Here is a 16568-nt window from a genome sequence, read left to right as displayed (position 1 = left end):
CATCCCCCCACAATGAGGTCAAAGGAAAGGAAGCTGTTTCTACATGGTGGCCCATCTACCTGGGTGATCAGCATGAAATCTGATTGTGGTAAGATCTGGGAGATGCTGAACTCACTAGCCATGCTCACTAGCTACATATGGTATTCTTAAATTCGTGCCCCAAGGTCCTGCATCACTGATGCATTGAGCAGAGCGGTCCAGATGGCTGAGTGAATCTGCCTTATGACTCATGCAGCTCCAGGTGTTCCCAGGGCAGCACTTCCTGCTTGAGGATATTTTTCTTGCCACCCATAGCTACCCTTGGATTTATTTTGTTAGTCATTCATTCACACAGGAGGGAGAGAAAGAAGGGGGGGACAGGCTCCACAGGCCAGGGGGTCCGGTGCTATCATACAAGCTCTGAGCCTTTGAGTCAGCCCAACAGACCCCAGAGCCGCCAACTCTGCCCCTGTGTCTCAGACAGGAGGCCCGAGACATGGTAGAGCTAATAGTTTTGGGTCAAATCCATGATGAAATGAATCATGGAATTTTTGAGTTAAACATTCTTTAAAAGTAAGGGAATTAACACAGGATCCAGTCAGGTGCCGGGCACTTTCTTTAACTCTTTAAAAAAAATCTTTTTTACTCGTGTGTGTGTGTGTGTGTGGAGAGAGAGAGAGAGAGAGAGAGAGAGAGAGAGAGAGAGAGAGAGAGAGAGACGAGTACAACACAATCACGTAGAACACGTGCCACCACACAGATGTGGAGGTCAGATGGTAAGATGTAGGGACCGACTTTCTCCTTCCACCGTGGGTTTAAGGGATCAACCTTGGGTGGTCACGCTAACACGGCAACTACTTTTACCTGCCGAGCCGTCTCGCCAGCCACTTAAACGTACAGAAAAATAAATGGAAATAGACAACCAGAGGCGTGTTTTACATGGTAACTACATATGCTTTGTGTCCTCAAAATCAGCATCTTACAGAGTCAGCATCCGTTTGGGTCTGTGCTGTGTCTTCTCTCCTGAATCTTCCTAGCACCTTTATTACTTTAACAATGATCCTGAGTCATAGAGTTTACGTTACAATTGATTTCCAACCCCTGATTGTAAAACAGTGTCCCGCTCCCTTCATATGTAGGTTCCTTTTGCCTTTTCTGCTCTCTCCACATCTTTGGGTAATAGGCACTTATCCCTAAGCTGCAGATGGGGAAACTGAGGCTCACTCAACTTCAATAATTTGCATAAAATTCTTCAGTTGCTGTGTGGCTAAGATTCTGAGTATAAATCCCAAACCCATTGTCCTTCCATGTTACCCCACTGGTGACAGGTGCTCAGAGAAGAGAAATAACTGGTCTGGGGTCACATAGGGCTGGTGACAGCCTCGTTCTGAAAGCAGATTTGTCTCTGGATGCCACACGTGGCGTCGCAGGACACTCTCATCAGCAGGAGGCTCTCTTCTGCCATTGGCGGGAGCGAGCGAGATGATGGAGTTCATAGAGGGTTAGGAACCCACTTGCCCCGACAAGGCTGAGCTCACCCAAGGAGGAAAATGCCTCTCGGATATCTCGGGAAAGAATCCAGTCATGGCACTACTTCCATGGCAATTGAAAGTCATGTTGGCACAAATTAAAAGCAAAATTCTTGTTTGCTGCACCTCTCTGCGCACCCACTGGGTCTGAACAGAGTTTCAAGAAAGCAATCTATTTTCACTGAGCGAGGTCTGACTCTCCCCATTCCCTTCTCCTTCCCCAGTGCAGAAAGGGGCATAGCCTGATTGGCACCACTAACCAAGCTCACAGGTGGGAGCACCAGTTCCGGGCCAGGACTTCCTGCAGTCCTCTTAGAGGGAACTCCCCAGAACAGTGTTGAGCATGGCCTTTAAACCACAGCAGAGGGACCACTGAGGAGGAGAGGCCCCGGTCATGCTGCCTGAGGCCGCTGAGCAGAGGAAGGGTGGCAACTGTGGCCGAAGACGGGATTTTAGCCAAAGAAGCCAGAACCAAATGTCTCTCATGGGGACGAGATCGCAAGGCCAAGGTTGGGAGGGAGGCAGCAGGATCTGAAAACGAGATGATCAGCAGCAGCATGAAGAGCAGGGATGAGAAGTGGCTGGGGATGGATGTGGTTCAAGATCAAAGCCATAAAACATGGAGAGAGAGAAGGGGCATTGGGTGGGCCAGTGGCTACAGAATCCAGCAACTGTGTCAAAGTAGGTGTGTGAGCAGAAGATCAAACAGATATCCTGTTGCCCTCTAGTACCTGGGAATCCAGGCTGGTCAGGACCAGTTCACACAGTACTTACTATCTTCAAACAGCCCATAGAGTTTAGGTTTTCAACTGGTCATCTACAATTCCCCTCATTCAAAGTAGCTTCACTAGTTTTGACAGTTTACAGAATCTCTATACTTAAAACCATCCCATAGAATATAGTAAGTGCTCCAGAAATCACATCTATTATCATGGTGAATTGTCCTGAGATGTTTGCCTTGCCGAGAGTGGACCGTGGTATCAAAACGGTTCTCCTTTGCCCCAGACTCAAGCATGTTTATATCAAGTGTCCTCCAAAACCCTGTCCTGGGTCAGGCTACTCAGTGGCTCTGGAACAAGGGCACGGGAAAAACAGTAAACACCTAAGGATATTAAAAACATTGTGTCCTTGAGAACGACTAGAAGGCAAATCACTCCCAAAAGACATTGCTATTGTTTGTCCTATAATGTAAAACTGCGCGGTTGTAATAAGAAGCCAGGAGCTTCCTGATGGAGAGGCTCTCGGGTGGGACTACAGCATCACCAGTTCTTCCCCAGTCAGCTTCTGCTGGATGTCTGAGCCGGGTTTGATGGCATTACTTATGTTTGTTCTCTCTCTTTCTCTCTCTTTCTCTCTCTCTCTCTCTCTCTCTCTCTCTCTCTCTCTCTCTCTCTCTCTTTCGGTTATTCGGTTGTCTCTGCAGGATATTAAATCCATCTGTGATGATGTCTTGTTATCTACCTGTTACTTGCTATCTGTCCTTTTATTTTTGTTTGCTACAAGCTTAGAGTAAACTCACTCATTTGAAAGCATGGTCCCTGTGTTCTCCAGATAACTCAGAACAGTGCTGGGTTCGGTTGTATGGCTTCACCACTCCAACCCCAGATCCCCCTTAAAACATGCTCACACATGTCTACTCGGACCAGCCTCTGGGGACACCCTTGCTGTCTGTCTGCACAGAAAGCCTTTCTTTCCATTTCTTTACCTGTTAAATCCCGCCCCATCCTCAGAGCCTGAGCCTGGCACCCCTTTCATGGAGTCTTTCTGGATGCTTTCAGGCTGGACTTTTCAACTTTTCTCTAGCTTGACAAAGTTTAAAAGTGGCCGTGGGTGATTTTTATATCCTCCTCATAATGGAGAGGCTATGCTTCTAACACAGACAAGGAAATTTATGCTGTAGATAAGGGCAGAATTCTTTCTCAGAAACGTGGAGCACACAAAACAGCACACACCATGCAGTGGAGTGGTCAAGCAACACAGTGATTGTGGAATGGGACATCGCTGGGTTTAAGTCTCGACTCTGTCCCCTTAAACATGCCACTGATCTCCAAATCAGTGTGCTTGCCTAGAAAACGAAAAAAAAAAAAAGTCTCCTCTAACTTACTATTCCTAAATTCTCTGGCTCATGCCAGGTCCTTTCCAGTCCTCTTTAGAACTTGGGAGTCACACGGCTAGGCTAACTCTCCCATGGGAGACAAACTCGGGTCTGTTCAGGAGGGAGTGTGGGCTGGCTCCCGAAGCAGGAAGGCACTCAGCGGGGGTGTTCAGTCTTTAGCCCAGCTGTCTGGCTCAGCTCCCTGCCCTGGAAGATGCCATCTCTTTGGACAGGAGGTTGAGAGGCAGCACTCGGAACATTTCAAACTTACTGGCCAGTTTTCATTTAGATCTTGGCAGGAATGACTGTCAAGGGTCTAGACCCAGAGGTGGGGGCGTGGGGGACAAGCCCAGCAGACTTAGGAAGGAGCTCACTCTATCCACATGCTCTGGAGATGGCTGCTCAGTGGACTTGATACCTCATTAGCTCAACCCACACTTTCCCCTTTGATGTTGGTCTACGGAATCACAGGGGAGGGGTAAGCCGACTTTTCCTTCATTTTCTTTTCTAAGTGAATTTTTAAGTTGGCTCCTGGGATGAAAGCAGAGGCCACCCAGGCATTCTTCGTGCTTCCTAGTCTGGGTCCTGCAGTGGTCTCTCCTGGGCACATCTCTCTCGTGCACAGTCAGCTCTTAGCAGGCCCCGAGACCCATGTATAAACACGAGTGGGGAGGAGGACTTTGACCTTTGCACACCCAGGGGAAGTGAGTGGCTCCTTCCTTTGGACCCTTAAGCAAATACCACTGTCAGATGTCTGGACTCAGAGAACAGGGACTTCCCAAGTGGTGTATAGGCTAGCAATGCCTCAAAGATGGCATGGATTTTTATATGTTTCATTATTTGTATTCGTCTGTGTGCTTGTACATACATATTTATGTGGGTTCAGATGAGTCTAGGGGTATGTGTGCCCATGTGGGTGCCAGAGGTCAACAGTGGGTATGGGTTCTCAGGCACTGTCTATTCCTGTTGTTGTTGTTATTAGTATTATTAAAGACAGGGTCTATCACTGGTCTGGAGCTTGTCAATTAGATTATACTGGCTAGCCAGTGAGACCCGGGACCCACCTGTCTCCATGCCCTCAGTATCAGGATCACAAGGTTACCATTATTCTGGCTGTCTATTTTTTTAAAATGCTGCTTCTGAGGATGTAAGTCAGGTTCTCATTCTTAGGCAGGGAGCGTTTTACCGACTGAGCTATCTCCCCATTCCCCAGATTTCATAGTTTTTAACTATGATAATTAAATGTAATATCGGGACTTTTAAAGTGCATAAGTGGTATAATTTCCACTTGATTTATCTCCAGAACTGGAACTCTGTAGTCCTTAACAATCACCGTCAGGGTCTCCTTCCCTGTTTCTAATGACCACCCATGTGTTGCTCTTAAAATCCAGGCTCCGTGGCTCAGAGAGGTGAACCAACTTGTTCAAGGTCTCGCAGCTGGGGCTTGGTACAAGGCACCGCACCGCGAGGTCCGGTCTCCTCAGGGGCAGTCAGTTCTTTCCGATGTTGGATGCCTCTGCTATCATACAGAACCACAGGGGACTAACTTCCCATCCCGCCCACTACTGCTCTGCATTCCACCTTCTAGAAGAAAGCCTCCCACGCTGGAGACACTCAGCAACCACACATTCCACATGAATACACAGAGAGATTTTTGCCATCCTGCCTCAGTGCTGGGGATGGAGCCCCATCACATCCTCTACTTTCTGAAAAACATTTATCAGATGCCTACTGGGCATCTGTCATACTAGAGTCTCCTCATTTCTTGCGGCTTGCTGGACCGCACCAGGAGGTGGGACCTGAAGGATTTCTCTGGCTGATATTCGTGAGGAGGACGGGCTTGTGTCTCTATTACCCGGTCAATTTTGTATTTATTTCGAATGTTAAGCAGTGACATAAAGCTGCTGACATTAACTTTCAGGGACAGAAATTGGCCTTAATGGACCCTATAAAAGTTATTACTGATAACAGCTGCACACAGCAGCCCCGTGACCTCATCGGAAGGTCCCACTGCTGTCAATACTGTTGACCATTACTATTGACTGATGCAAGGCCAGGTGTGGAAGCGGAGCGCACACTTCTGTGGCTGGAGGTCACGGGGGTGGGGATGGGGGGTTATGCGCTGCCCTTTACATCTATCAGGAGGTCCCTCTGAGAGCTTGAACGCACACTGTCGATGTTCTCAGATGAGAGACCCCGGCCGCCTTAGGACTCGGAGGGATGCAAGCGAGGGACCAGAGAGACCCGCCGTTCAATCAAAGCTTTGCCAGCATGGTGACGGAGGCTGTTGTGTTAGCTGGCTATGGTTTTGGAGAGTTTGTTGTCCCATCTGGCAGGTGGGAATGCCATTGCCGTGTCGTGACAGTTAGAGGCCATCCCACGCGTGCACTGGGACTCTGGGGTCTCCTTTATTTCTGAGCGCTGGCCTCCCTGGGGTGAATAACACACCCAGTGCATCGATCCCTCCTCCTCTGATGAGATCCAAGGCCTCCTCAGAGGAAACGGAGAGAGCCAGGTCTAGAGCGGTGGGCGGTGGAGGAGCAGAGGACAGGATGGTGGGAGGTTCCATGGGAAGGGCAAGGAGGAGAGGGGAGTCTGGGAAGAGCAGACGCCCTTGACAGGGCGTGCCTTCAGTTCAGCCAGGCAGAGAGCATGGAGCCCTTCACCTCTCTGAGCCTCAGTTTCCCCAGCTGAGCAAGAGTAACACAGACCCTAATCAATGAATCATAGCAAGGCATTCCAATGATCGGTATTGTGATTCCGATCAGCGTATAACACAGCCATTAGCACAACTTGCCAAGGAGTCAGGGTTCCAGAGGACGGAAACCTGTGGGGATGCCTGAAAGGGGTGCAGAAGTCAGGGTCCCCTGATGGACTCCCCTCCGAGATGGAAACAGAAGTGAGCCATGCCTATGCTGGGGGAACCAACCACCAACCTCCTGGCCCCGCTGTCTGCCGGCTCATGGCGCATGTCATTATTCCCCCCACAGAGGCGTAATCCAGTTCTCGCGGATATACGATAAAGTGGGCGGTGTGTGTCTTACGCTGTCATGACTTTACAGAAAATGATCCTCTATCGCCATAGCAAGAAGCCTTCAAAAGAACACCCAACCCCAGCATTTTTCTACTCAGAGAATTCAACAGGATAACTAAAGCTGATGAAGTTACGGGTTCAGATCGGTTAAAAGGCCTGAGTTCTAATTCCATCTAGCCAGCACGTGAACCGGACAGACTTCTTGGCCTCTGCGGCTACACCTCCTTGTTTCTGTGCAATGGTTGTAAACAAACTGACTTTCAAGAGTTGAAGCGGCCGCCAATGAGCTCCCGTGGCTGGAGTCCTCGGCCAGGTGTGCGCAGGCATTGATAATCAGGTGCGGTGATTAACTCTCCGTGCCCCTATTCCTTTCCGCCCGTGCTCCCTCTCCAGCATGTCAGCGTTAGACAGTCAGAATTCCACGTTTTACAAGTCCTGGACGTCATTTAGCCCAGCTGGTATAAGAGGCAGCTATCAGAACACCGCCCCCTCCCAGATGACCTGGGTTCTGCAGTTGAAGACTATGATGCGGGTCATTTAGCCACCAGCATGTATGTTAGTATTTTAAAGGCTCAGAGAAGTCCTGTTTCCTTGCGATCACAAAACGTCCCCCTTCTAATTTGAGAGCTTAGAAAATGGGAGCTGCTGGCTTCATTAAAGGAGGAACGTGAGGACGAGGGAGGGGAAGAGAGAGGGGACACAGCTCAGCCGTTCTCCAGGCCAGCGATGGAAGACTTCCTGTTCCCCCAACCAGACCTCATTTTCTCTGAGCGCTGTTTAAATAGGTGCCATGGTTCCATGGGTTAGGGAGTGACAGGGCTGCCAGCTCAGCCTGGGCCTTCATGGGAGATGAATGGTACAAACTATCCACGGTGGGAGGAAAGATCCACAGGGGCTGAGGTTTGTGGGACCCTCCCCTGTCTCTCCTCCCCCACTCCTAGGAAGGATGCCACTGGCCCAGATGGCAGAAGAGACATCTCGAATCCTGCTGCTGCTGGCTCCTTAAGGGGGATGAAATCCTCTACCTGGTTCTGGCTCTCGTGGTCAGCTGCCTGATCTCTAATCTGGGCTTTGATCTTCCGCAGCTCAGCTGGAGCTGTCTTGTTATAGACTAAATGGGCTAAGCCCTCATCCTGACCCAGATGCTGGCTGGGAATCCAGGTTTTTGCATTTAGAGCTGGCAGCCAGTAGGGGGCGCTGGCAACTGGCTGGCTCTTCTCATTCCTTCATTAGTTTGTTTTACTACAACATCCCATGTTGCATTGTGCCTGTTATAGGAGCTAAGAGTAAGAGTCCAGATCCCTGACAGAGCTTCTCAGAAACAAAGCCTCCCCGGATGGGCCTGTTCTGGGCTCTGAGAGTGACCAAGGTAGACTAGAGTTCCCCAGGGCCCCACCAACAAGATCTGAGGGGAGAGGATGATTCTGAAGCTGAGCTCCTATCCCTCTGACATAAAAACATTTGCAAACTACTTGCCCTTTTCCTAAAAACATAGTACCCCGGAGCCTCGGAGGATGGAACACAGCCTGGAGTCAGCTCTTCACGACAGGCAGACACGGAGCAAGGCCCCCTTTCCATCTCAAAACTTATTTTTACTTTCTCAACTCTTAACTGACGAACGGCGATTGCATACATCGACGGGTTATCGTGCGATGTTTGCACAGACGTACGCACATGCCATGGAAGGATTAAATCCAGCTAACTGCGAGTCCACCACTTTACATCCTGAGGGAGGAGGGGACCTTGGTAACCTACAACTTTAGTGAGTTTGAAATCCATGTCATAGGAGGTTGAAGACCCTTCATCTTAAAAGCAGAAACTCTGAAGTCTGAAATTCTGAACATCGTGTTGGAATAGGAAATTTCTAGATTTCAGATCTGGGGAGTAGAAATCTTCAGCTAGGAATGTCTATTCAAATAGACCCAGTTTGAGCAAACTATGATTTCCTGACTCCAAGCTTTTGGGTTACGCATTCATTCATCATATAAATTTATTCCTCCTACTGGAAACTTTGGAGCCTTTGACCTCTATCTCCTTGACACCCCAAAGGTCAAGTTGCTCCTACATGACAGTCTTAGTCTGTAGACCCTTCTTCTGAGCAACAAAAGACAGCGGATCGGGACAGTGGCCCTGGAGATTGCCTAGGACTGGTGGGGGAGGGGCAACTGGATGCTAGAGTGTATGGGAGCAGAGCTGGGCACTGCATAGTTCACAGGGACCCAGCTCTCCAGGGGATGGGTTACCGACACTGGCAGCCCTCTGCTCCCTTACCTTGTGAGTAATAACCCAGCGCTTAAGCCTTGCCCTAGTCCGGACTCAAAGTGCAGCGAACCGTCTCTGACACACCACTGATGGGTGGGCCTTTCGTGCAACATTACAGAAGGCTCTGACTCTAGCCCACTGAAGGCAAAACCATTTTTCATCAGCCTCCCCAGAGCCCCAGGGAGAGAGCAAGAAATCAATATTATAATGCAAACCGCAGTCTGGCCATACCCGTAACCAACAGGCCAGGTGAGGAGGCACTCACCGGTCTCCGTGTTCTCGTGCTCCGTGTCCGTGAGCGTGAGGTTGGAGTTCGCCCGGCTGGACAGGCAGGAGCTGCGCCCTGACCGCGTGCTCCGACCCCACAGGCGCACAGGGTGCTCAGGGGACAGTACGGTGTCGGCTTCCAGGTCAGCCTCGGAGCTGGCCCCCATGGAATAGCCGCAGTGCGGGAGGCCAATGTCTGTCCGGTAGAGGGTCCCATGAGGGGGCGTCATCTCCCCGAGCCCCAGCTCACGCAGGGTGAAGTTGGTGCCTGAGGGGAGACAAGGTAATTACAGTGAAGGGGCTGGGAGAGTTTTCTACACCAGAAGCCCCTTACGGCTGGGTTTCCTGCTGTACTCCAAACTCACTGTACAGCCCCAGCCACCTCCTCGGCGTGCAGGGCTCCTCCTTTCCCTGCCAAGTGCTGTGCATCAAAGCTGATTCAAGCTGCCTTCCTCCATGGAAACTCCACATTACCTACCTACATGTGTGCAGAGTTTGCTGCCTCTTTCTCCCAGTTACCTCTGGGAGATGCATGCCTTGGTGCTGTTAGATGGTGCCATTGCCTGCCACTTTTGCTGAAGGTGGTTTCTACGCAGGCAGATGCTATATGTCTTGTTTATTTCTAAATTTATGTGTCTCCAGACAAACCCAGTAGAGTGAAGGCACTCAGTTTAATATGTCTGTTAAATTGCATTGAAGGTTTCTGTCTCCCCTCTCAAATAGAACTTGCCAGTAAGTCCAGACTAAGGCAGAAACTTCTTGGGTGAGCCCTACATACATCTCTGGAACCAGGAGTTCTTTCCCGGACAGGCCAGAGGAATTTGGAATGGGAAAGTGTTCAGAGGCTAGCACAGCCATGATTCGAGGGCAAAGTCGTAAAACCCTTCCACACTAGCGGGTAAATAATGTGTCAGTATCTGGAGCTGTTAGTTTCCCCCCTTATCCTGCCCTGGCTGTTCCAGCCGCTTCTCTTCCACCCCTACCCATTACCCCCTCAGATCCAGATGCCAGACAATTAATTTCATGTCAGCAGGCCTCAGGGACCTCTGGGTTCTGCTCAGCGGCCAGTCAAATGTTCAGATCGGCTGGGGTATTGGCCTGACCAAAGGTTACATACTTTGAACCTCACCCCTGTGTGCCATACTCCACTCCTTCTAAGGACAAGTGGTGATGTGCACATTGGAGCCCAGTCCCCAGGTCCTTCGCAGGTCTCTGCAGATTCCGAGTCCTGGCTGCTGTGTGCACTCTTGTCCTTCCTGCCCTCCACCCAGCCCAGCCATAGCTGAGCTCGCTGGGTTAACCCTCTCAAGAGAGGCCATTCATGAAGAACGGCTGCTCTGCTCAGTGAAAACTCAAATTTATTTGCTGTAAACAGCCTAAGCCGCATTGATTTCCGTACGGCTTGCCCTCTGTGCCCTTTTAAGCTGACAGATTTGGCATCCGTATGGATGAGCAGAGGCATCCAGCTAGAGAAGGGTTGCAGGGTAAGGGTCAACTCCGAGAGTTAGGGATCCCAGTGAGCCAACTGGGCCCTCCGTGAGGTGGGAGAGTCATTTTACCACGTGATCTCTTTTGTGACCTTTGACCATGGGTCGCCATCCTAACCTCTCTCAGAGTCTAACTGCAAACTCTGGGCTGGAGGTCCTCTGAGCTTTCTTCAGTCTGGGGATAACCCGTGCCTTGGTTCTTCAGGCGATCTTTTAAGATCCCAGATGGCCATCAGCAAATGGTTCGGCACATGCTTGAAGATGCCTAGATGTTCTTCCCGAGGACCAGAGGGACTCCTTTCCTAGGCTGGCTGCACTAGGCTTGCATCTGAGCCACGGGCTCACTTAGTTCTGTTGAACACGGGCTGGGCAGGGCTAGAGGAAAGCTTGGAGGTATTTTGTCTCTTGCCTTCACTGAGGCTCAGAGGTAACAATATAAAGTCAGTAGCATTTATAAAGCATGGGTTCCATGATGTGGGAGAGTCTTTAGTTATAGCTTTCCTTAGTTATGATAAAAGATAAAATAGATCTAAATATTGTAACTTTAATTATTGCTTGATAACTGTTTTGTTATATGTAATTTTGCTGTGTTAAAGTTAAAGCATTCTTTTTTTTTGTTTAAACAGAAAAAGGGGAAATGATGTGGGAGAGTCTTCTGTTTGTGTTGATTTCATTTGTTAGTAAAGAAACTGCCTTGGCCCATTTAATAGGCCAGCCCTTAGGTGGGTGGAGTAGACAAAACAGGAAGAAGAAGTGAGTTAGATGGCTCGGGCAGTTGCCATGCTTCTCCTCTCTGAGATGGACACAGGTTAAGATCTCTCCTGGTAAGCCACCCCTTGTGGTGCTATACAGATTACTAAATATGGGTTAAAGGAAGATGTGAAAATTAGCAAATAAGAGGCTAAAACTAATGGACCAGGCAGTGTTTAAATTAATACAGTTTCCGTGTAATTATTTCGGGTATAAAGCTAGCGGGGTGGTGGAACGCAGCCCCGCCGCTCCATCTACAGTTCCATGCCAGGCTCTGGTGGCAAGGATATTGTTTACGGTCCTCACTAATCCTCATGAGCACCCTACCATCAGGTGCCATTATCCCTCTGCACAGGTGAGGATGCTGAGGGCTGTAACCAATGCAGAGCCAGAATTCACATCTGGATCTGTCGGGTGCCAGGGCATAAGCTCTTAATCATGAGCCAGGGAAGAGTTATGGAGCTGACAGTTTTCAAGCCTGAGAGGCAGCCTTGCTATTGGGGCAGCTTTCGTGTGGATCCAGGCCTATGGGAGGGACTGGAAATGAGGCCATAGATACCTGTGTGTGTGTGTGTGTGTGTGTATGTGTATGTGTGTGTGTGTGCGCGCGCGCGCATGCGTGCATGTGCGTGTGCATGTGTATATGCCTGTATGCTCCTCTTTCTTGTTTGATCTTGGATACACGATTCAACCTGGGATTAAATAGCATTGCTAAAACATGTCTAAATTACATAGCACATGTCTAAATCATGCATGGCTGATGCTATCTGTGGAGGGGAGGAGCACAGGGCAGAATCCCCACAGACTGCCATCATTGTGAGGGAACGGCATCACCTACTAGGACTCACAGAGGCTCCTTGGAGACACTACAGTACGAAGCAATCATGGTTACAGGATGCAGCAACCGTTCAGATGGGCTAGGCCGTGGATGGGGTGGAGAGGCTAGAGACAAAAAATTCTAGGGAGCCGAGGAGGAAACTGAGGAAGGACTCCTAGCGTGGCTTATCCCTGAATGGGCAGCTCTAGGATTGGATGGTCATCGAGGTCAATCTTCCAGGACATATAACCATGTCCAGGACTGAGCAGTGGCAGAGGGGAAGCAGACAAGGGGCTGACTGAGGTATTCTGGGAAAGTGGCTGGACTTGGCCGAGGACTGGATGGAAGAGGGGGGCAGGGTCTAGCAGCAGGCTATCTCCCAGTTGCTAAGCCTTCCAGTCTGATCATCCCGGGAGTAGGAGCAGTGCTCTCTCAAGCAGCTCACACTGGGAAGGTGCTAAGATTTGCTCCTTGAATGGACAAACCCCCAAACTAAGCACTGGTGTTTATTTAACACTTACCTCTGTTATCACTGCTTACAACTTAAAGGTGTCCACCCCCTGTCCCCCTCACCAGTCACCGCAGCAGGGAGACTGCTCAAGGCCAGCTAGCCCAAGGACCAGAGGGTAGCGGAAGACCTTGATTCCAGGCTGGTTCCGGAGCCCAGCCTCCAGCCAGCTCTCTGAGCCAGGCAGCTGACCCAGAAAACATGTCTGTCCCAGCAATGAACTGCAGGGCAGACCCTCAGCAGATCCGGGGCCCCAAACAGCAGCCCTAGCAATTAACTACAGGGTAGACCCTCAGCAGATCCAGGGCCCAAAGGAGCAGGAACTTGGATTTCTCTAGAGTTACCTCTTCCCTGTCCAGTTCACCTGCTGGGCTCAGTCGACACTTCGGCGTGCACTCACCTGTGCGGCAGAACTCCTCGGCCTCTTGTGGCACCATGTCCTTCACGCGGCTGCCATAGGCTAGGCGGGCATCTTGGTCATAGGCCTTCAGGGTCTCACTGGAGCTGTAGGACTTCTGTGGGGCCTTGCCCTCCTCGCTGTCTGCCGATGAGCTGGTGTAGCGGCGCTCAGCATCACGGCGCCGGGTCAGCGAGCGGTAGGGCTTCCTCTCCTTAGCGTCCATGGCCTCCGGCCCACGCTCTTCCACATCCACGAATTGGGCCCTTGCCGCACTCAGGGCCGAGCGGTCTGCAGTGGGGAAAAGCGAAGAAATGCTGAGCCTCAGATTTGGGTTGGGAGAGGCAATGCCAGCGTCTGTCCTGAACCGGAAGTACTCTTGGAACAAAGCGAGTCAAGGACCAGGCTGCTGAGGTGTGGGCAGGCTCCATAGCTACCCTGTGGCCAGAAGAATAGGGTACACCTCTCACGGACAATCCTTTCTCTTTCTGTTGCTGGGCCTACCTACCTGAGGATACCCCATGCTTTCCTCTAGGGATGGAGATCAATAGGGCTACCAACAAAGACCGGAGGGTGCTGGCTCCCAGTGATGGTTGGAGGCAGAAGAATCCTTGTTACTTCTCATCTGAGAGAGGGCCTGACCCTGAACTTAGGGGCTCTTGGTGTATCTGAGAGATGATGGACCATAGCCAGGCTGGGACTTATTTCTTCAACTATTTCATTAAGGGACTGTAGGTCTGCAGACATCATTACTGTCTCCAGCAGCAATCTCCACACTGATTTAAACTGTGGCTGCATTGAATTCCACACCAGGAGTATACTGGGGTTTTCTCCTGTCCGTATCCTCACCAGAATTTGTTGCTATCCATGTTTTTTTTTTTCCAATAACTGGCCATTCTGGCTACACATCAACACTATGCTGAGATTCTGTCTCACCCAGGTCAGAATGGCAGCGGATTTCTTGCTCAATTCTGAAGGCCTGAGAGCTTTTAGCTGAATGGCATCTTCATTTCTCCTTCTAGAGTCTTTCTTTAGTCTGGGGCACAGACACAACCTCTCCCCACCCCTGAACGGGGCAGGAGTTCAGTACAGGAGGAAATCGATGTTTCATTCAAACGACCGAGCAGACGACGAGCCTTTCTGGAAGCCTACAACCTCCTAACCTCCTCTGTTCCACTTGTCACAACAACATGGGTGTGCGAAACAACTTCCTTCTTCACTGTTTGTCCAGAAAAAAAAATGGCAGCGCAGGAGGCCCTCTGATAAACTGAACACAACCGGGGGGCTCAGTGCTGGACGAGACTCTGCCAGCCAGAGTGGCATTTAGTGCCTGCCAATGACGCCATTGGTGTTTGGGGGGTGGGGTTGGGAGATGTCTTCTGAAAGTTTAAAAGTGAGCTGAGAATTTGGATTTTGAATTGAAATACGTAATTTAAGGGTATAATCTTTTTATTTTTTTACTTCGCAACATGTTACAGGCCAAACAAAGCCCGATTTGGTTGGAGGACTAGCAGGCCGGCTTGTGGTCATAGGCACCTGCATCAGATCTTCAGACCGACTGACCTTCCTTCTTCCTTCCTTCCGTCCTTCCTTCCTTCCTTCCTCCCCTCTCCTCCCCTCCCTCCCTCCCTCCCTCCCTCCCTCCCTCCCTCCCTCCTTTCTTCCCTTCTTCCTTTCTCAAAGACTCTCTCCAGGGTAGCTCCTAGCTCTACTCCAGTGTGAGACTCTGCCCAACAAGCCCTCTAGACCCATTAAGACCAGCCCTATACCCTAAGCTGGATGCCACAATCACTTTGCAAGGAGATGGTCTGGAGTTAGCATTCTATGTCTTTGGAAGGATTATGGATCCCAAGTGCTTACTCTAGACTTTTCCTGACATATTTTCCTTCGCTGTTCAGAGCATAAACATTTGTGATTTTATTGGTGCTGCATAAAAACCATGCAGCACACATGTGACTATTTTCATGGACCCTGAACCATTCAGCTTCCCACCCAGGCACGTATCATGAGTCAGTAGAAGCGAAGTTGTTATTACTACAGAGACCAAAGCTGTGCTTAGATGCAGTCAATACGGAGTAAATTTCTTGGGGTCTTGATTCTCAAAATGTGCTTGGTAATCAGGCAGCGGTTTGACCTAAGACACACAAGAATTAATTCATATGATGAAGGCCCCAATCTAGGCTCTAAATTCTGTCATCTTTGTAAAAATATTTACTTATTTTTGTTTTTTGGGTATGAATGCTTTCCCAGAATGTATGTATGAGTGTGTACCGAGGGTGTGTCTGGTACCCACAGAAGCCAGGAGATGGCATAGGATCCCCACATGGGGATTCCAGAAGCGTATTCCGCCATCTCTCCAGTTGTCTTGATACTCAGCCTCCCAACACTCACTGCCAAGACCAAGCTCTGAAGGTGTGAAAAGCAAGGCCACAGGGAAGACCAGAGAGCATTCACACCTTCTCTCCTGGGCTCTTTAGAATTCCCTGACTGCAATTCTCAGCTTAGAAACCAACTTGCAGTGCATCCCATACATACATTGGTAAGTGAATATATTTATGGAATATGTTCCTGGAAGCAGAAAATCTATAAAAGTTATAGAAGCATGGAAGCTAATGCTTGCTCATAGTTTCCAGGTTAATCTAATAGTTTTTTTTTTTAAAAGATTGAGTGTGTGTGTGTGTGTGTGTGTGTGTGTGTGTGCGTGCATGCGTGTGTGCGTGCGTGCATGCTTGCGGAAGTCAGGAGAGGGCGTCTCATTTCCCCAGGCTTGGAGTTACAGCTGGTTGTGAGCTACCTGACATGGGTCCTCTGAAAGAGGAGCAAACACTTTTAACTACTGAGTCATCTCTCTAGCACGTCAATCTTTAATTTTTAAAGGAAGGCTGATTATAACTATTTAAATTGATATTAAATTCAGTAATGGCTTTTGATTCACGGCACTGTTCGGGTTTAATCTGTGCCTTGTGGCTTTCCCAGGTCCAGAGTGGGGGAAACGCTGCTGATATGAACACACACACAAACACACACACACACACACACACACACACACACAATAAAGGTTAGCCATCCTGAACAGGCAGCACTAACACACCTCACAATCACATTAAATAACACCAGCAGTAGAAAATATGTGTGTGGTGTGAGCCAATATTGCCTAGGAGCTTAATTTACCTGCTGTCATAAGTGACCACGAGTCAGATTGCTGTGCCAATCCTCCTCTATGGGTCGTAGGACCACCTACAAATCTCAGTCTAGGAAGATGACTCTCCTGCCCAAGGTCTCACATCTCTGCTAGAGCCGGGGTTACCACCCAGAGAACTGAATTTGGCACGTGGTGTTTTGGACGGTTTTGCCCTCCGTGGCTGTGCCGGTTGACTTCCCAAAGCCCAGATCATACCATTGATCTGCTTGCATCCCCTCAGCATCACAGCCTAGCTGCTAGG

The 16568-nt window shown here is 49.7% G+C and overlaps 1 protein-coding gene across 5 annotated transcripts in view; it reads right to left on the bottom strand.

Annotated features, from left to right (window-relative positions):
- The window catches only part of Tenm4 (teneurin transmembrane protein 4), a 362508-nt gene that overhangs the window by 344450 nt on the left and 1490 nt on the right, over nt 1-16568 (bottom strand). For 2 of the 5 annotated variants that reach the window (XM_038313737.1, XM_038313739.1), the window contains exons 2-3: nt 13129-13416; nt 9165-9434 (exon numbers count right to left, since the gene is read on the bottom strand). In XM_038313737.1, coding sequence (XP_038169665.1) covers nt 9165-9434; nt 13129-13416 — 558 coding nt within the window. Of the gene's footprint in view, nt 1-5633; nt 5639-9160; nt 9435-13128; nt 13417-16568 lie in introns of those variants that run through there. The other 3 variants (XM_038313735.1, XM_038313738.1, XM_038313740.1) reach the window with 2 other exon arrangements.

The sequence above is a fragment of the Arvicola amphibius genome, chromosome 12 (genome assembly GCF_903992535.2).
Source record: "Arvicola amphibius chromosome 12, mArvAmp1.2, whole genome shotgun sequence".
Taxonomy (NCBI): domain Eukaryota; kingdom Metazoa; phylum Chordata; class Mammalia; order Rodentia; family Cricetidae; genus Arvicola; species Arvicola amphibius.
This window is presented reverse-complemented; position numbering and strand designations above follow the sequence as displayed.